The 21084-nt window shown below is 40.3% G+C and overlaps 1 protein-coding gene across 1 annotated transcript in view; it reads right to left on the minus strand.

The window, feature by feature from the left end:
* C1H1orf87 (chromosome 1 C1orf87 homolog) overlaps positions 1–21084 on the minus strand; it is a 126839-nt gene that overhangs the window by 19280 nt on the left and 86475 nt on the right. The window contains 1 exon segment of the mRNA XM_032639279.1: positions 14992–15065. Within this exon segment, the coding sequence (XP_032495170.1) occupies positions 14992–15065 (74 nt within the window).

Below are 21084 nucleotides of genomic sequence, written 5' to 3' on the forward strand. Positions count from 1 at the left end.
CAACAACAATGCAAGAGGGTTCCCTTTTCTCCACACCCTCTCCAGCATTTAATTTTTGTACATTTTTTGATGCTGTCCATTCTGAGTGGTGTGAGATGATATCTCATTGTGGTTTTGATTTGCATTTCTCTAATGATTAGTGATGTTGAGCATCCTATCATGTGTTTGTTGGCAATCTGTATATCTTCTTTGGAGAAGTGTCTATTTAGGTATTCTGCCCATTTTTGGATTGGGTTGTTTGTTTATTTGATATTGAGCTGCATGAGCTGCTTGTAAATTTTGGAGATTAATCCTTTGTCAGTTGCTTCATTTGCAAATATATTCTCACATTCTGAGGGTTGTCTTTGGTCTTGTTTAGGGTTTCCTTTGCTGAGCAAAAGCTTTGAAGTTTCATTAGGTCCCATTTTTTAATTTTTGTTTTTATTTCCATTTCTCTAGGAGGTGGGTAAAAAAGGATCTTGCCATGATTTAGATCATCATAGAGTGTTCTGCCTATGTTTTCCTCTAAGAGTTTGATAGTGTCTGGCCTTACATTTACATCTTTAATCCATTTTGAGTTTATTTTTGTGTATGGTGTTAGGAAGTGTTCTAATTTCATTCTTATACATGTAGCTGTCCAGTTTTCCCAGCACCCTTTATTGAAGAGGCTGTCTTTTCTCCACTGTATATTCTTGTCTCCTTTATCAAAGATAAGGTGACCATATGTACATGGGGTTATGACTGGGCTTTCTATCCTGTTCCATTGACCTATATTTCTGTTTGTGTGCCAGTACCATACTGTCTTGATTACTTTAGCTTTGTAGTATAGTCTGAAGTCAGGGAGCCTGATTCCTCCTGCTCCATTTTTCGTTCTCAAATTGCTTTGGCTATTCGGGGTCTTTTGTGTTTCCATACAAATTGTGAAAATTTTTTGTTCTAGTTCTGTGAAAAATGCCAGTGGTAGTTTAATAGGCATTGCATTGAATCCGTAGATTGCTTTGGGTAGTAGAGTGATTTTCACAGTGTTGATTCTTCCAATCTAAGTACATGGTATATCTCTCCATCTATTTGTATCATCTTTAATTTCTTTCACCAGTGTCTTATAGTTTTCTGCATACAGGTCTTTTTTCACCTTAGGTAGGTTTATTCCTAGATATTTTATTCTTTTTGTTGCAATGGTAAATGGGAGTGTTTTCTTAATTTCACTTTCAGATTTTTCATCATTAGTTTATAAGAATGCCAGAGATTTCTGTGCATTAATTTTGTATCCTGCTACTTTACCAAATTCATTGATTAGTTCAAGTATGTTTCTGGTAGCATCTTTAGGATTCTCTGTGTATAGTATGATGTCATCTGCTAACAGTGACTGCTTTATTTCTTCTTTTCTGATTTTCATTCTTTTTATTTCTTTTTCTTCTCTGATTGCTGTGGCTAAAACTTCCAAAACTATGTTGAATAATAGTGGTGAGAGTGGGCAACCTTGTCTTGTTCCTGATCTTAGTGGAAATGGTTTCAGTTTTTCACCATTGAGGATGATGTTGGCTGTGGGTTTGTCATATATGGCCTTTAATATGTTGAGGAAAGTTCCCTCTATGCCTACTTTCTGGAGGGTTTTTATCATAAATGGGTGTTGAATTTTGTCAAAAGCTTTCTCTGCATCTATTGAGATGATCATATTGTTTTTCTCCTTCAATTTGTTAATATGGTGTATCACGTTGATTGATTTGCATATATGGAAGAATCCTTGCATTCCTGGAATAAACCCCACTTGATCATGGTGTATGATCCTTTTAATGTGCTGTTGGATTCTGTGTGCTAGTATTTTGTTGAGGATTTTTGCATCTATGTTCATCAGTAATATTGGCCTGTAGTTTTCTTTCTTTGTGACCTCCTTGTCTGGTTTTGGTATCAGGGTGATGGTGGCCTCGTACAATGAGTTTGGGAGTGTTCCTCCCTCTGCTATATTTTGGAAGAGTTTGAGAAAGCTAGGTGTTAGCTCTTCTCTAAATTTTGATAGAATTTGCCTGTGAAGCCATCTGGTCCTGGGCTTTTGTTTGTTGGAAGATTTTTAATCACAGTTTCAATTTCAGTGCTTGCGATTGGTGTGTTCATATTTTCTGCTTCTTCTTGGTTCAGTCTCAGCATGTTGTGCGTATCTAAGAATTTGTCCATTTCTTCCAGGTTGTCCATTTTATTGCCATAGAGTTGCTTGTAGTAATCTCTCATGATCCTTTGTATTTCTGCAGTGTCAGTTGTTACTTCTCCTTTTTCATTTCTAATTCTATTGATTTAAGTCTTCTCCCATTTTTTCTTCATGAGTCTGGCTGATGGTTTACCAATTTTGTTTATCTTCTCAAAGAACCAGCTTTTAGTTTTATTGATCTTTGCTATCATTTTCTTCATTTCTTTTTCATTTATTTCTGATCTAATCTTTATGATTTCTTCCCTTCTGCTAACTTTGGTTTTTTTTGTTCTTCTTTCTCTAATTGCTTTAGGTGCAAAGTTAGGTTGTTTATTTGAGATGTTTCATGTTTCTTAAGGTAGGATTGTTTTGCTATAAACTTCCCTGTTAGAACTGCTTTTGCTGCATCCCATCAGTTTTGGGTCATCGTGTTTCCATTGTCATTTGTTTCTAGGTATTTTTTAATTTTGTCTTTGATTTCTTCAGTAATCACTTCGTTATTAAGTAGTGTATTGTTTAGCCTCCATGTGTTTGTATGTTTTACAGATCTTTTCCTGTAATTGATATCGAGTCTCATAGCGTTGGTGTCAGAAAAGATACTTGATATGATTTCAATTTTCTTAAATTTACCAAGGCTAGATTTGTAACCGAAGATAGGATCTATCCTAGAGGATATTCCATGAGCACTTGAGAAAAACGTGTATTCTGTTGTTTTTGGATGGAAAGTCCTATAAGTATGCATGAAGTACATCTTGTTTAATGTATCATTTAAAGCTTGTGTTTCCTTATTTATTTTCATTTTGGATGATCTGTCCATTGGTGAAAGTGGGTGTTAAAGCCCTTAGTATGATTGTGTTACTGTCGATTTCCCCTTTTAAGGCTGTTAGTATTTGCCTTATGTATTGAGGTGCTCCTATGATGGATGCATAAATATTTACAATTGTTAAATCTTCTTCTTGGATCGATCCCTTGATCATTATGTAGTGTCCTTCTTTGTCTCTTATACCAGTCTTTAATTTAAAATCTATTTTGTCTGATATGAGAATTGCTACTCCAGCTTTCTTCTGATTTCCATTTGCATGGAATATTTTTTTCCATCCCCTCACCTCAGTCTGTATGTGTCCCTAGGTCTAAAGTGGGTCTCATGTAGACAGCATATATATGTGTGTTGTTTTTGTATCCATTCATCCAGTCTGTGTCGTTGGTGGGAGCATTTAATCCATTTACATTTTAGGTATTTATCGATATGTATGTTCCTATTCCCATTTTTTTTTAAACATCTTTATTGGGGTATAATTGCTTTACAATGGTGGGTTAGTTTCTGCTTTATAACAAAGTGAATCAGTTATACATATACATATGTTCCCATATGTCTTCCCTCTTGCGTCTCCCTCCCTCCCACTCTCCCTATCCCACCCCTCCAGGGTGTCACAAAGCACCGAGCTAATATCCTGTGCCTTGTGGCTGCTTCCCCCTAGCTATCTACCTTACTACGTTTGTTAGTCTGTATATGTCCATGACTCTCTCTCACCCTGTCAAAGCTCACCCTTCCCCCTCCCCATATCCTCAAGTCCGTTCTCCAGTAGGTCTGCGTCTTTATTCCTGTCTTACCCCTAGGTTCTTCATGACATTTTTTTCCCCTTAAATTCCGTATATATGTGTTAGCATGTGGTATTTCTCTTTTTCTTTCTGACTTAACTTCACTCTGAATGACAGACTCTAGGTCTATCCACCTCATTACAAATAGCTCAATTTAATTTCTTTTTAAGGCTGAGTAATATTCCATTGTATATATGTGCCACATCTTCTGTATCCATTCATCCGATGATGGGCGCTTAGGTTGTTTCCATCTCCGGGCTATTGTAAATAGAGCTGCCATGAACATTTTGGTACATGACTCTTTTTGAATTTTGGTTTTCTCAGGGTATATGCCCAGTAGTGGGATTGCTGGGTCATATGGTAATTCTATTTGTAGTTTTTTAAGGAACCTCCATACTGTTCTCCATAGTGGCTGAACCAATTCACATTCCCACCAGCAGTGCAAGAGTGTTCCCTTTTCTCCACACCCTCTCCAGCATTTATTGTTTCTAGATTTTTTGATGATGGCCATTCTGACTGGTGTGCGATGATATCTCATTGTGGTTTTGATTTGCATTTCTCTAATGATTAATGATGTTGAGCATTCTTTCATGTGTTTGTTGGCATTCTCTATATCTTCTTTGGAGAAATGTCTATTTAGGTCTTCTGCCCATTTTTGGATTGGGTTGTTTGTTTTTTTTGTTATTGAGCTGCATGAGCTGCTTGTAAATTTTGGAGATGAATCCTTTGTCAGTTGCTTCATCTGCAAATATTTTCTCCCATTCTGAGGGTTGTCTTTTGGTCTTGATTATGGTTTCCTTTGCTGTGCAAAAGCTTTGAAGTTTCATTAGGTCCCATTTGTTTATTTTTGATTTTATTTCCATTACTCTAGGAGTTGGGTCAGAAAGGATCTTGCTGTGATGTATGTCATAGAGTGTTCTGCCTATGTTTTCCTCTAAGAGTTTTTATAGTTTCTGGCCTTATATTTAGGTCTTTAATCCATTTTGAGCTTATTTTTGTGTATGGTGTTAGGGAGTGATCTAATCTCATACTTTTACATGTACCTGTCCAGTTTTCCCAGCACCATTTATTGAAGAGGCTGTCCTTTCTCCACTGTACATTCCTGCCACCTTTATCAAAGATAAGGTGTCCATATGTGCGTGGGTTTATCTCTGGGCTTTCTATCCTGTTCCATTGATCTATCTTTCTGTTTTTGTGCCAGTGCCATACTGTCTTGATTACTGTAGCTTTGTAGTATAGTCTGAAGTCAGGGAGATGATTCCTCCAGCTCTTTTTTAGTTCTCAAGATTGCTTTGGCTATTCGGGGTCTTTTGTGTTTCCATACAAATTGCGAAATTCTTTGTTCTAGTTCTGTGAAAAATGCCAGTGGTAGTTTGATAGGGATTGCATTGAATCTGTAGATTGCTTTGGGTAGTAGAGTCATTTTCACAATGTTGATTCTTCCCATCCAAGAACATGGTATATCTCTCCATCTATTTGTATCATCTTTATTTTCTTTCATCATTGTCTTATAATTTTCTGCATACAGGTCTTTCGTCTCCTTAGGTAGGTTTATTCCTAGATATTTTATTCTTTTTGTTGCAATGGTAAATGGGAGTGTTTTCTTGATTTCACTTTCAGATTTTTCATCATTAGTATATAGGAATGCTAGAGATTTCTGTGCATTAATTTTGTATCCTGCTATTTTACCAAATTCATTAATTAGCTCTAATAGTTTTCTGGTAGTATCTTTAGGATTCTCTATGTATAGTATCATGTCATCTGCAAACAGTGACAGCTTTACTTCTTCTTTTCCGATTTGGATTCCCTTTATTTCCTTTTCTTCTCTGATTGCTGTGACTAAAACTTCCAAAACTATGTTGAATAAGAGTGGTGAGAGTGGGCAACCTTGTCTTGTTCCTGATCTTAGTGGAAATGCTTTCAGTTTTTCACCATTGAGGATGATGTTTGCTGTGGGCTTGTCATATATGGCCTTTATTATGTTGAGGAAAGTTCCCTCTATGCCTACTTTCTGCAGGGTTTTTATCATAAATGGGTGTTGAATTTTGTCGAAAGCTTTCTCTGCATCTATTGAGATGATCATATTGTTTTTCTCCTTCAGTTTGTTAATATGGTTTATCACATTGATAGATTTGCGTATATTGAAGAATCCTTGCATTCCTGGAATAAACCCCACTTGATCATGGTGTATGATCCTTTTAATGTGCTGTTGGATTCTGTGTGCTAGTATTTTGTTGAGGATTTTTGCATCTATGTTCATCAGTGATATTGGCCTGTAGTTTTCTTTCTTTGTGACATCCTTGTCTGGTTTTGGTATCAAGGTGATGGTGGCCTCGTAGAAGGAATTTGGGAGTGTTCCTCCCTCTGCTATATTTTGGAAGAGTTCGAGAAGGATAGGTGTTAGCTCTTCTCTAAACGTTTGATAGAATTCACCTGTGAAGCCATCTGGTCCTGGGCTTTTGTTTGTTGGAAGATTTTTAATCACAGTTTCAATTTAATCACAGTTTCAATCACAGATTGGTCTGTTCATATTTTCTATTTCTTCCTGATTCAGTCTCGGCAGGTTGTGCATTTCTAAGAATTTGTCCATTTCTTCCAGATTGTCCATTTTATTGGCATAGAGTTGCTTGTAGTAATCTCTCATGATTTTTTTTATTTCTGCAGTGTCAGTTGTTACTTCTCCTTTCTCATTTCTAATTCTATTGATTTGAGTCTTCTCCCTTTTTTTCTTGATGAGTCTGGCTAGTGGTTTATCTATTTTGTTTATCTTCTCAAAGAACCAGCTTTTAGTTTTATTGATGTTTGCTATCGTTTCCTTCATTTCTTTTTCATTTATTTCTGATCTGATTTTTATGATTTCTTTCCTTCTGCTAGCTTTGGGGTATTTTTGTTCTTCTTTCTCTAATTGCTTGAGGTGCAAGGTTAGGTTGTTTATTCGAGATGTTTCCTGCTTCTTAAGATGGGCTTGTATTGCTATAAACTTCCCCCTTAGAACTGCTTTTGCTGCATCCCATAGGTTTTGTGTCGTTGTGTCTCCATTGTCATTTGTTTCTAGGTATTTTTTTATTTCCTCTTTGATTTCTTCAGTGATCACTTCATTATTAAGTAGTGTATTGTTTAGCCTCCATGTGTTTGTATACTTTACAGATCTTTTCCTGTAATTGATATGTAGTCTCATGGCGTTGTGGTCAGAAAAGATATTTGAAACAATTTCAATTTTCTTAAATTTACCAAGGCTTGATTTGTGACCCAAGATATGATCTATCCTGGAGAATGTTCCATGAGCACTTGAGAAAAATGTGTATTCTGTTGTTTTCGGATGGAGTGTCCTATAAATATCAATTAAATCCATCTTGTTTAATGTATCATTTAAAGCTTGTGTTTCCTTATTTATTTTCATTTTGGATGATCTGTCCATGGGTGAAAGTGGGGTGTTAAAGTCCCCTACTATGAATGTGTTACTGTCGATCTCCCCTTTTATGGCTGTTAGTATTTGCCTTATGTATTGAGGTGCTCCTATGTTGGGTGCATAAATATTTACAATTGTTATATCTTCTTCCTGGATCGATCCCTTGATCATTATGTAGTGTCCTTCTTTGTCCCTTTTAATAGTCCTTATTTTAAAGTCTATTTTGTCTGATATGAGAATTGCTACTCCAGCTTTCTTTTGGTTTCCATTTGCATGGAATATCTTTTTCCATCCCCTTACTTTCAGTCTGTATGTGTCTCTAGGTCTGAAGTGGGTCTCTTGTAGACAGCATATATAAGGGTCTTGTTTTTGTATCCATTCAGCCAATCTGTGTCTTTTGGTGGGAGCATTTAGTCCATTTACATTTAAGGTAATTATCGATATGTATGTTCCTATTCCCATTTCCTATATTGTTTTGGGTTCGTTATTATAGGTAGTTTCCTTCTCTTGTGTTTCTTGTCTAGAGAAGTTCCTTTAGCATTTGTTGTAAAGCTGGTTTGGTGGTGCTGAACTCTCTCAGCTTTTGCTTGTCTGTAAAGGTTTTAATTTCTCCATCAAATCTGAATGAGATCCTTGCTGGGTAGAGTAGTCTTGGTTACAGGTTCTTCTCCTTCATCACTTTCAGTATGTCCTGCCACTCCCTTCTGGCTTGTAGGGTTTCTGCTGAGAGATCAGCTGTTAACCTTATGGGGATTCCCTTGTGTGTTATTTGTTGTTTTTCCCTTGCTGCTTTTAATATGCTTTCTATTTAATTTTTGACAGTTTGATTAATATGTGTCCTGGCGTAGTTCTCCTTGTTTTTATCCTGTATGTGACTCTCTGTGCTTCCTGGACTTGATTAACTATTTCCTTTCCCATATTAGGGAAGTTTTCAACTATAATCTCTTCAAATATTTTCTCAGTCCCTTTCTTTTTTTCTCTTCTTCTTCTGGAACCCCTGTAATTCGAATGTTGGTGCGTTTAATGTTGTCTCAGAGGTCTCTGAGACTGTGCTCAGTTCTTTTCATTCTTTTTTCTTTATTCTGCTCTGCAGTAGTTATTTCCACTACTTTATCTTCCAGGTCACTTATCCGTTCTTCTGCCTCAGTTATTCTGCTATTGATCCTATCTAGAGTACTTTTAATTTCTTTTATTGCATTGTTCATCATTGCTTGTTTCATCTTTATTTCTTCTAGGTCCCTGTTAACTGTTTCTTGCATTTTGTCCATTCTACTTCCAAGATTTCGGATCATCCTTACTATCATTATTCTGAATTCTTTTTCAGGTAGACTGCCTATTTCCTCTTCATTTGTTAGGTCTGGTGCATTTTTATCTTGCTCCTTCATCTGCTGTGTGTTTTTCTGTCTTCTCATTTTGCTTATCTTACTATGTTTGGGGTCTCCTTTTTGCAGGCTGCACGTTCGTAGTTCCCGTTGTTTTTGATGTCTGTCTCCAGTGGGTAAGGTTGTTTCAGTGGGTTGTGTAGGCTTCCTGGTGGAGGGGACTAGTGCCTGTGTTGTGCTGGATGAGGCTGGATCTTGTCTCTCTAGTGGGCAGGTTCACGTCTGGTGGTGTGTTTTGGGGTGTCTGTGGCCTTATTCTGATTTTAGGCAGCCTCTCTGCTAATGGGTGGGGTTGTGTTCCTGTTTTGCTAGTTGTTTGGCATAGGTTGTCCAGCACTGTAACTTGCTGGTCGTTGAGTGAAGCTGGGTGCTGGTGTTAAGATGGAGGTCTCTGGGAGATTTCCGCCGTTTAATATTATGTGGAGCTGGGAGGTCTCTTGTTGACCAGTGTCCTGAAGTTGGCTCTCCTACCTCAGAGGCAGAGCCCTGACTCCTGGCTGGAGCACCAAGAGCCTTTCATCCACACAGCTCAGAATAGAAGGGAGAGAAATTAGAGAGAATTAGTAGAAGTATGAGTAAAGAAAGAAGGAAAGGAGGAAAGGAAGGAAGGAAGAAAGAAGCAAAGAAGGAAAGAAAGGAGGGAGGGAGCGAGGGAGGGAGGAAGGAAGGAAGGAATGAGGGAAAGAAGGAAAAAAGACAGAAAGAAAGAAGATACAGTAAAAATAAAATAGTATAATATAGTTATTGAATTAAAAAATATTTAGAAAAAAAAAAGGGACGGATAGTACCTTAGGACAAATGTTGGAAGCAAATCTATACAGAGAAAATCTTACACAGAAGCATACACATACACCTTCACAAAAAGAGGTAAAGGGGGAAAAATCATAAATCTTGCTCTCAGAGACCACCTCCTCAATTTGGGTTGATTCGTTGTCTAAAGGAGGGAAGGAAGGAAGGAAAGAAAGAAAGAATGAAGGTAAAGTATAAGAAAGTTATTACAATTAAAATTAATTATTAAGAAAAAAATTTAAAAAAAACAAAAACATGGACGGATAGAGCCCTAGGACAAATAGTGGAAGCAAGAGTATATAGACAAGATCTCACACAGAAGCATACACGTACACATTCACAAAAAGAGGAAAAGGGAAAAAAATCATAGATCTAGCTCCTAAATTCCACCTCTTCAATTTGGGATCATTCCTTGTCTATTCAGGTATTTCACAGATGAAGGGTATATCAAGTTGATTGTGGAGCTTTAATCCGCTGCTTCTGAGGCTGCTGGGAGAGCTTTCCCTTTCTCTTCTTTGTTCTCACATCTCACAGGAGCCCAGCTTTGGATTTGGCCCTGCCTCTGCGTGTAGGTCGCTGGAGGGTGTCTGTTTTTTGCTCAAAGAGGACGGGGTTAAATGAGCCGCTGATTCGGGGGCTCCGGCTTACTCAGGCCGGGGGTGGGGGGAAGGAGGGGCACTGCGTGCGGGGCGGGCCTGCGGCGTCAGAGGCGGCGTGACGTTGCGGCAGAGGCCGGTGTGACGTTGCACCAGCCTGAGGCCCGCCGTGCGTTCTCCCGGGGAAGTTGTCCCTGGATCCCGGGAACCTGGCGGTGGCGGGTTGCACAGGCTTCGCAGAAGAGGGGTGAGGAGAGTGACCTGTGCTCGCACACAGGCCCCTTGGTGGCGGCAGCAGCAGCCTTAGCGTCTCCCGCCCGTCTCTGGGGTCCGCGCTTTTAGCCGCGGCTTGCGCCTATCTCTGGGGTTCGCGCTTTTAGCCACGGCTCGCGCCCGTCTCTGGGGCTCGCGCTTTTAGCCGCGGCTTGCGCCCGTCTCTGGAGTTCCTTTAAGCAGTGCTCTTAAACCCCTCTCCTCGCGCACCAGGAAACAAAGAGGGAAGAAAAAGTCTCTTGCCTCTTCGGCAGGTGCAGGCTTTTACCCCGAACTCCCTCCTGGCTAGTCGTGGTGCACTAACCCCTTCAGGCTATGTTCAAGCCGCCAACCCCAGTCCTCTCCCTGAGCTCCGTCCAAAACCGAAACCCGAGCCTCAGCTCGCAGCCCCGCCCGCCCCGGCGGGTGAGCAGACAAGGCTCTCGGGCTGGTGAGTGCCGGTTGGCACCGATCCTCTGTGCGGGAATCTCCCCGCTTTGCCCTCCACACCCATCGCTGTGCACTACTCCGCGGTCCCGAAGCTCCCCCCTCCGCCTCCCACAGTCTCCGCCCGCGGAGGGGCTTCCTAGTGTGTGGAAAATTTTCCTCCTTCACAGTTCCCTCCCACTGGTGCAGGTGCCGTCCTTATTCTTTTGTCTCTGTTTTTTCTTTTGCCCTACCCAGGTACGTGGGGAGTTTCTTGCCTTTTGGGAGGTCTGAGGTCTTCTGCCAGCCTTCAGTAGGTGTTCTGTAGGAGTTGTTCCACGTGTAGATGTATTTCTGGTGTATCCGTGGGGAGGAAGGCGATCTCCGCGTCTTACTCTTCCGCCAGCTTCAAGGTCCCCCTTCCCTAGTCCCATTTTTTAAAGTGTTTTGGGTTGTTATTGTAGGTCTTTTCCTTCTCTTGTGTTTCTTGCCTAGAGAAGATCCTTTAGCATTTGTTGTAAAGCTGGTTTGGTGGTGCTGATCTCTCTCAGCTTTTGCTTGTCTGTAAAGGTTTTAATTTCTCTGTCAAATCTGAGTGAGATCATTGCTGGGTAGAGTAATCTTGGTTGTAGGTTTTTCTCCTTTATCACTTTAAATATGTCCTGCCACTCCCTTCTGGCTTGCAGACTTTCTGCTGAAAGATTAGCTGTTAACCTTATGAGATTCCCCTGTGTGCTATTTGTTGTTTTTCCCTTGCTGCTTTTAATATTTTTTCTTTGTATTTAATTTTTGATAGTTTGATTAATATGTGTCTTGGCGTGTTTCTCCTTGTATTTATCCTGTATGGGACTCTCTGTGCTTCCTGGACTTGATTAACTATTTCCTTTCCCATATTAGGGAAGTTTTCAACTATAATCTCTTCAAATATTTTCTCAGGCCCTTTCTTTTACTCTTATTCTTCTGGGACCCCTATAATTTGTATGCTGGTGCATTGAATGTTGTCTCAGAGGTCTCTTAGACTGTCCTCAATTCTTTTCATTCTTTTTTCTTTATTCTCTTCTGAAGTAGTTATTTCCACCATTTTATCTTCTAGGTCACTTATCCGTTCTTCTGCCTCAGTTATTCTGCTATTGATCCCGTCTATTTTTAATTTTATTTATTGTGTTGTTCATCATTGCTTGTTTCGTTTTTTTTTTTTTTTTTTTTTTTTGCTGTACGTGGGCCTCTCACTGTCGTGGTCTCTCCCGTTGTGGAGCACAGGCTCCGGATGCGCAGGCTCAGCGGCCATGGCTCACGGGCCCAACCGCTCGGCGGCATGTGGGATCTTCCCGGAGCCGAGCACGAACCCACGTCTCCTGCATCGGCAGGCAGACTCTCAACCACTGCGCCACCAGGGAAGCCCGCTTGTTTCGTTTTTAGTTCTTCTAGGTTCTTGTTAAATGTTTCTTGCATTTTCTCTATTCTATTTCCATGATTTTGGATCATCTTTACTATCAGTATTCTGAACACTTTTTCAGGTAGACTGCCTATTTCCTCTTCATTTGTTAGATCTGGTGGGTTTTTGCCTTGCTCCTTCATCTGCTGTGTGTTTTTCTGTCTTTTCATTTTGCTTATTGTATTGTGTTTGGGGTATCCTTTTCACAGGCTACAGGTTCGTAGTTCCCATTGTTTTTGGTTTCTGTCCCCAGTGGCTAAGGTTGGTTCTGTGAGTTGTGTAGGTTTCCTGGTGGAGGGGACTAGTGCCTGTGTTCTGGTGGATGAGGCTGGATCTTGTCTTTCTGGTGGGCAGGTCCACGTCTGGTGGTGTGTTTTGGGGAGTCTGTGGCCTTATTATGATTTTATGCAGCCTCTCTGCTAATGGATGGGGCTGTGTTCCTGTCTTGCTAGTTATTTGGCATAGCGTATCCAGCACTGTAGCTTGCTGGTCGTTGAGTGAAGCTGGGTCTTGGCATTGAGATGGAGATCTCTGAGAGATATTCGCCATTTGATATTATGTGGAGCCGGGAGGTCTCTTGTGGACCAGTGTCCTGAACTTGGCTCTCCCACCTCCGTGGCACAGCCCTGATGCCCGGCTGGAGCACCAAGACCCTGTCCGCCACATGGCTCAGAATAAAAGGCAGAAAAAATAGAAAGAAAGAAAGAGAGCAATAAAGAAAGAAAGAAAGAAAGAGGATAAAATAAAATAAAGTAAGATAAAATAAAATAAAGTTATTAAAATAAAAAATAAATATTAAGAAAAAAAATTTAAAAAGTAAAAAAAAACGGATGGACACAACCCTAGGACAAATGGTGAAAGCAAATCTATACAGACAAAATCTCACACAGAAGCATATACATTCACACTCAGAAAAAGAGGAAAAGGGGAAAGAATAATCTATCTTGCTCCCAAAGTCCACCTTCTCAATTTGGGATGATTTCTTGTCTATTCCGGTATTCCACAGATGCAGGGTACATGAATTTGATTGTGGAGCTTTAATCCGCTGTCTGAGGCTGCTGGGAGAAATTTCCCTTTCTCTGTTCGCACAGCTCTCAGGGTTCAGCTTTGGATTTGGCCCCGCCTCTGCGTGTAGGTCACTGGAGGGCGTCTGTTTTTCACTCAGACAAGACTGGGTTAAAGGAGCCGCTGATTCGGGGGCTCTGGCTCACTCAGGCCGGGGAGAGGGAGGGGTATGAATGCAGGGCGAGCCTGCGGCGGCAGAGGCCGGCGTGACATTGCACCAGCCTGAGGCACGCTGTGCGTTCTCCCGAGGAAGTTGTCCCTGTATCACGGGACCCTGGCAGTGGCGGGCTGCACAGGCTCCCCGGAAGGGAGGTGTGGATAGTGACCTGTGCTTGCACACAGGTTTCTTGGTGGCGGCAGCAGCTGCCTTAGCGTCTCATGCCCGTCTCTGGGGTCCGCGCTGTTAGCCGCATCTCACACCCGTCTCTGGGGCTCCTTTAAGCAGCGCTCTTAATCCCCTCTCCTTGCGCACCAGGAAACAAAGAGGCAAGAAGTCTCTTGCCTCTTCGGCAGCTGCAGACTTTTCCCGGAACCGCTCCCGGCTAGCTGTAGTGCACTAGCCCCCTTCAGGCTGTGTTCACGCCGCCTACCCCAGTCCTCTCTCTGCGCTCCGACTGAAGCCCGAGCCTTAGCTCCCAGCCCCCGCCCGTCCCGGCGGGTGAGCAGACAAGCCTCTCGGGCTGGTGAGTGCCGGTCGGCAGCGATCCGCTGTGCGGGAATCTCTCTGCTTTGCCCTCCGCACCCCTGTTGCTGTCCTCTCCTCCGTGGCCGCCACCCGCCGTCTCCACCTGCGAAGGCACTTCTAGTGTGTGGAGACCTTTCCTCCTTCACAGCTCCCTCTCACTGGTGCAGGTCCCGTCCCTATTCTTTTGTCTATGTTTTTTCCCTTTTTCTTTTGCCCTACCCAGGTACGTGGGGAGTTTCTTGCCTTTTGGGGGGTCTGAGGTCTTCTGCCAGCGTTCAGTGGGTGTTCTATAGGAGTTGTTCCACGTGTAGATGTATTTCTGATGTACCTGTGGGGAGGAAGGTGATCTCCACATCTTACTCTTCCGCCATCTTCTCAAATCCTGTTGAGGAATTTTGCATCTATATTCATCAGCGATATTGGTCTCTAATTTTCTTTTTTTGTTTGGTTTTGGTATCAGGGTGATGGTGGTCTCGTAGAATGAGTTTGTGAGTGTTCCTTCCTCTGCAATTTTTGGAAGAGTTTGAGAAGGATGGGTGTTAGTTCTTCTCTAAATATTTGGTTGAATTCACCTGTGAAGCTATCTGGTCCTGGACTTTTGTTGTTGGAAGATTTTTAATCACATTTTCAATTTCATTACTTGTGATTGGTCTGTTCATATTTTCTATTTCTTCCTGGTTCAGTCTTGGAAGGTTATACCTTTCTAAGAATTTGTCCATTTCTTCCAGGTTGTCCATTTTATTGACATAGAGTTCCTTGTACTAGTCTCTTTTAAAATGTGTACAGAAAGTTGGTTCACTAAACATATATATATAAATCTTGGAGAGTTCTTTGGTGAGATATTAGTAGGATAAGTACCTAGCTACAGGATTCTCAGATCTAAGGGACTGTACAAATGAAATTCTAATAAGGAATATCGACTTCTTTTATAAATGTGCTGCATTCTTCTTAAAGGGCTATCACTAGGGACTGCTTCATGTTATAATACAGCTTGGAGAATTATGCTTTTTACAACCCAACTGACCTAAAGTATAGCCATCAAGGAAAACTTCACTCTTATTTTTTCTTCACTGGTAAGCCATTTACATTTCTGGGAGCAATGAGATGAAACCCAACTAACAAACCATTGGGGCTAAGTCACAGCCTCAACTAGAGCTCTGGGAATAGGAGGTCTCTCGAAGAACAAAATAACCAGACTCTCTGGGAGGCAAATCAGATGACAAATAAGATGAAGCTCTGTTCAACAACTCAACAAAATTCTGCCATCTGTGAAAGAAAAGGAAACATAATACCTGTGATCAATGTGGGAAGCTCTGGAAGCATGTGCAATAAAGCTTAAAGCTTATACAGATAGTGATATTAAAGGAGTTTTTTGATGTCTGTATCATTTGGGGTGCAGTGAAGGAAACACAAGCTACTTTAAGTGTCTCTACTAGAAATGGAAATTAGGCACTCACAAAATTATTGCAGGGGCTAGTAGAATGGAGGTTGGTGTCTGCTGCTGGGCTAAGGCTTAGGCCTCAGAAGATGTAGCCCAGAGTCCAGGGAACTGTAGGAAATTCTGGCTGATGTCTCAGATGCCCTTGGCCATGAGTTTGGTGATTAGGCAGTATATAGGGCATTCTGGCCACCAGAAAAACTGATGTCTGCCAGGGTTATTGGAGTTGCTACTACTGCAGAAAAATAATAAATACTTATAATGTCCCTGCCCCTCTCCTCAGTCTTCCTGCCTTTGAAATCTCATGCAGTTGCATTTCAGTGATGGAACTTAAATCAATTCCAGAACCTCAGTTTTTAAGGGAGCTTTGGAAATGTTCTTTTTAGCCTTCCTAAGTGTGGGAAGTATTACAACATAGGAAGGAACATAGAAGGGGATAGAAATGGGTGCTAAGTGCAAATAGATATTTAGTGAAGTCCCCAAGCAGAAATTGCATTGAAGAATGCATGAGCACTTGACAATCAGGGAGTCATTTAAAACTTACAAGTACTTTAGGAACACTTTGGTAGTGAGAATCACTTGTATTTGCTTTCCCAACATCCATTCTCCATTTATATAAAAATATGTTTCTCTGGAGTAATGGGCTACAATCTATGTCCCATACCCTCCCCTAGACAATGTTGTGACCCACTCAGTCTAATTAATCTCAATCTATCACTTCACTTTCCCTATCCTTCCCTCCCTCCCTTCTTCCCTCTCTCCCACTCTCTGTCTCTGTGTCTTTTATTAATTTTTGTTTCTGGTGCTTCCTGAAGTTTCATTTCCCCTGATTTTGTGTGTAACTCCATATCCTTTCAAAAATATTTCTTTTTGCTTATGTTAGCAAAAAACAGTTTCTGCTTCTAGCAACCAAACTACAACTGATAAGAATTTTTATCACCTCTTTGCCCATCAGAAGTCAAGCAAATATAAAGAGCCAATTGTGGGAATATGTCCTGTGTTTTCTAGGAGAGTTTTAATGCCATGTGATTTTATACTTTTTATTTTTATTTATTTTTTAACGGAAGTATAGTTGATTTACAGTGTTGTGTTAGTTTCAGATGTATAGCAAAGTTACTCAGTTTTATTTTATTCAGTTTTCTTTTTCAGATTCTTTTTCCTTATAGGTTATTATGAAATATTGAGTAGAGTTCCCTGTGCTCTACAGTAAGTCCTTGTTGGTTATCTATTTCATACATAGTAGTGTGCACATGTTAATCCCAAACTCCTAATTTATTGCTCCCAACCTCTTCCCCTTTGGTAACCATAAGTTTTTTTTCTATGTCTGTGGGTCTATTTCTGTTTTGTATATAAGTTCATTTGTGCCATTTTTTAAAATATTCCACATATGAGCAATATCATATGATATTTCTCTTTCTCTGTCTGGCTTACTTTGCTTAGTATAATAACCTCCAGGTATATCCATGTTGCTGCAAATGGCATTATTTCATTCCTTTTTATGGCTGAGTAATATTCCATTGTATGTGTGTGTGTATACACACACACACACACACACACACACACACACCACATCTTCTTTATCCATTCATCTGTCGATGGACATTTAGGTTGCTTCTGCCTTCTGGCTATTGTAAATAATGCTGCAATGAACATTGTGGTGTATATATCTTTTCAAATTCTGGTTTCCTCTGGATTTATGCCCAGGAGTGGGATTGCTGAATCATAGGGTAGCTCTATTTTTAGTTTTTTAAGGAACCTCTATAAACTCATTAGATACATAACTAGTTTGTTTTGCTTATACCTCATAAAACTTTTTCTATACGTGGTATCACAAATCAGAAAAGTTCTTTGTCAGTATAGAAAATATGACCTCCAGAGCTTCATGTCACTTTAGGCACAAGAATAGATAAGGCATAGCTATACAGAACCACAAGCCAGATAAACTGATGACTATATCAGCTGCTGCAAGGCTAGGCAGGGAAAAGAAAGTTGGAGAAGTAGCACTCTTAAGGAATATTAATAAACATACAAAGATCTGATATTAGCACAGATCTGGAAATGAACTGCAGTAGAAGCATCTCCTGTCTTCTACACTTCCTGCAATTCCCTCCTCTTAGGAGGGCCAGGTTTATGCCTACAGCATCTTCTGACCCATTGAACAACAACACGACAAAAACCTAAATCCATTTATATTTCCACATGGCATAACATTTATTTTTCAGAACTGTTAGGAGTTAGCAAATATTCAGTAAGGGCTCTGGACAAGATGACACCAGAAGCTCTCTTGCCCTTTCTTGAATTTTTGCTGATAGCAGGGGAGGGAAATTGCAGGAAATATTTCTAAGTACTGAACTTGGACACTGCCTGATTTAAGTGGTATATAGGACTTAAGTGACCAATGAAATCCTTTAGATCCTCTAATAAAATACGTTCTTTATTCCATACTCTTTATATTACTCTAGGACCTACAAAGAGCCATTGACAATTTAAGTGTGAGAATGGGTTCTTGTTGCCATAAAAGGCAGTGTAATTCTAATCACAGTGCCAGGTGCCAAACTCTTCATGTTGAGTCAGAGAGGTCAGGATTGAAGGACAAGGTCTGTGAGCCTGATTGTAGATTCAGGCAGATCTGCGTTCAAATTCTAACTTCATCCAAACTTAAGTTAAAATGGCCTTTAATTAGCGTTCTGAGTGCTTTGTGTGCATTCTCTCATTTAATTGAGACAACCATCTTATTAGACATGTAAATGACTTGGCTATGGACACGCTGATCAATGGAGGAGGCACGATTTAAACCCTGACTGTCTGACTCCAAATCCTGCACCCTTAACCATTGTACTCTATGGCCTTACACATGAATGTAATATAACTTGGTTTCAGTTACATTTCCCAGTCCCCTTTGGAATTCCATGAACATGGTTTCAGTGTCTTCTGATATCTACTATTGCAGAAGTTGGTTTTTTTTTTTTTTACTTTAAGTTAAACATCTTTATTATATGGTGTTTAAATGCCAGATTGAAAGAAACATACTACAGTTGACCCTTGAACAATGCACTGGAGGTTGGGGTGTGTTAGGGGCGCTGACCCTCTGCCCAGTCAGAAATTCATGTATAATTTATAGTTGGTCCTCCATATTAGTGATTCCTCCTTTCCACTTGTCCACATTGCTAAAGTATGAGGTCAGTCTGATTTGGATTCATTTATAATTATTTTTTTTCATTTATTTGCTTTGGTTTAGTTTTATTTTGTTTTGGCTGCATCCTTAAATAATTTTCTTTGTCTCTGTAGCACAAAAGTTTTGTCAGGAGGGACATGGATACTTTTCTTCTTAATTTAGTTTAGATCATAACAAATCCATTCAGTCTGTACGCAGAGGGTTTTTCTTTTTCCCATCTCTGCAAAATTTCTTCAGCTGTGACTTTTGGTTTTATTTCTTGTCCAATTCTTCTAGTTTCTTAGTCCACAATTTCAGGGCATCTTAGGTTCAATTTCTATTCTTCTATCTCTACTATCCGTTTTCATTTTTTTCTGTTCTTTTTCTCTAGATTTTGTGGAAACCTCTCAAGTTTGACATTACGCACTAGATTTTCTCTAGCATTAATTTTGCTGTTCATTGATTTCTAGTTATCCCTTTTTCTTTTGTAAATAATATTTTTTTAAAACACCACCCTGGCCATTCGTTATGTGTTGTTTTTGGCTGCTTTCAGGCCACAATGACATAGTTGAATAGTTGCAACAGATTATAGACCCACAAAGCCTTTAACATTTATTATGTGACCCTTCAAAGAAAAGGCTTGTTGACCTAAACATTTAACATAAGTGTCTTAATATCATTAAATATCTAACAATATTCAGATTTCCTTGAATGTTTTATTTTTAAATTGAGATATAATTGACATATAACATATTAGCTTCAAGTGTACAGCATAATGATTCGATATATGTATTTATTGCAAAATGATCACAATAAGTCTAGTTAATATCCATCACCGAACATAGTCACAATCCTGGTTATCTCTTCATTATGCTGTAGAAGTTTCAGTTTCCTGGAAACTATCCACATTTCACCAAGTTCATTTTAATTTCTTCTGTTCACTTTAGTGCTTTTTACATTTCATTTTTAATCTCATTATGCTTATTACATTACAATTCATTTCAACAGAGACATGGCTCCTTATATCCTATAGAGAACACTAGTGGCTTTCTAAATGTTTTCTAGTTTCTAGAGTAAATCATTTCCAAAAGTTTACTGTTATTTGGAGCCTGTGGGATCATAATTACACCTCCCTGTTCTGCAGTATTTTTGAAAATTAGGCCTCATATGTTAGGGTTTTCTCTTTATTCAGTGTCAGTGAGGAACTGTTCACATTCTGTACAACCCAATAGATGAGTTTCATAAGTTTCCCTTGGTCCTACTTACTGCTCATTCAGCCCCTCAGTCAAGGGGTGAGTGAAGACTCCCACCAATATTTGGTGCTTCTCAGGCATTTGTTTTGTGCCCCTCTGTTGGGACCACCTCAGAGGTGGGATCTTCTCACCACACCTGCTGGATATCAGACACTAAATTGGTGTAGTATGTCGTAATGGGTACACTTGTTGACCTGAAACAAACAGATTGCCAGATATTTCTCCAGCAAAGATGAGTTTATTCAGGATCAATGGAGAATTGCAGTTTGTGGTCTGCAAACATGGTGAGCCATGCTCAAGTCCCCCAGACAGCAAGGGAAAGAATGCTTTTATAGAAAGGAAAAGGGAGTTGGGAGGGCTATAATAAACAAAGTGTCCATGGCTTCTCATTGGCTGAGTCCTTGCCAGAAAAGTCCTTCCTTACTGTTGGGCTCTAATATCGCAGGGCATGAGGGCTTTCCCTTCTGGTTTCCCAACTCTATTTAACTGAGGTTTCCGTATATTAATTTTTTTTTTTTTTTTTTACGGTACTTGGGCCTCTCCCTGTTGTGGCCTCTCCCATTGCGTAGCACAGGCTCCAGACGCGCAGGCTCAGCGGCCATGGCTCACGGGCCCAGCCTCTCTGCGGTATGTGGGATCTTCCTGGACCGGGGCACGAACCCGTATCCCCTGCATCGGCAGGCGGACCCTCAACCACTGCGCCACCAGGGAAGCCCTGTATATTAATTTTTTACACACTCCTCAACATATACAACTACCAGGGATCCCCTCTTTCTTCTTCAACCCACGTGGCTTTACATTTCCATATGCAAATACCACAGCCGGGTCTAGCTATTCCTGCCTTCTTCACCCCAACATTCTGTTCTATCATTCCTAGAAGTTGTGGTCTCTGCATAGGCACAGAAAAGCAGTGTGTGGGTAAGTGTACTGGTGTGTAACCTTGGATGAGGGAAGGAGAGGAAGGAACAGTACTCAGGTGGATACAGAAAGTAGCATCTATGTCATGTTCTGGTTGGTTAAGACTTGGGGCCTCCAAATCAAGGGGAAGACTGGTGAAGGGATGGAATATCTTTCATCTTCTGCACATTTTATAGGTAGGCAGGACAAAGCTGGGGGCACCAACTCAATGATTTTCCCAGATTCCATGTGTTTACAGTCAGTGGAGCTTCCTTCTAGATTCGGAGACTAGAGTGCCTATTAGTTTTTGTTTCTGGTGTGTGTTTTTTGTTGGTTTTTTTTTTTTTTTTTTTTTTTGCCTCTTCATTTGTTCATTGGGATTTTAATAAAATTAAAATGTCATCTGTTCTGCAGATGCCAAAAACAAAATGGGGGCTATTTCATAGGAACATCCTTGTAATCTTGATTATGTTACTTACAGGTGACATGTTTCTCTCTGAGTTTTATACAGGCTTCAATCAAAGGTGTGCCAGTACTTCCTTC

This window comes from Phocoena sinus, chromosome 1, assembly GCF_008692025.1.
Source record: "Phocoena sinus isolate mPhoSin1 chromosome 1, mPhoSin1.pri, whole genome shotgun sequence".
NCBI lineage: Eukaryota > Metazoa > Chordata > Mammalia > Artiodactyla > Phocoenidae > Phocoena > Phocoena sinus.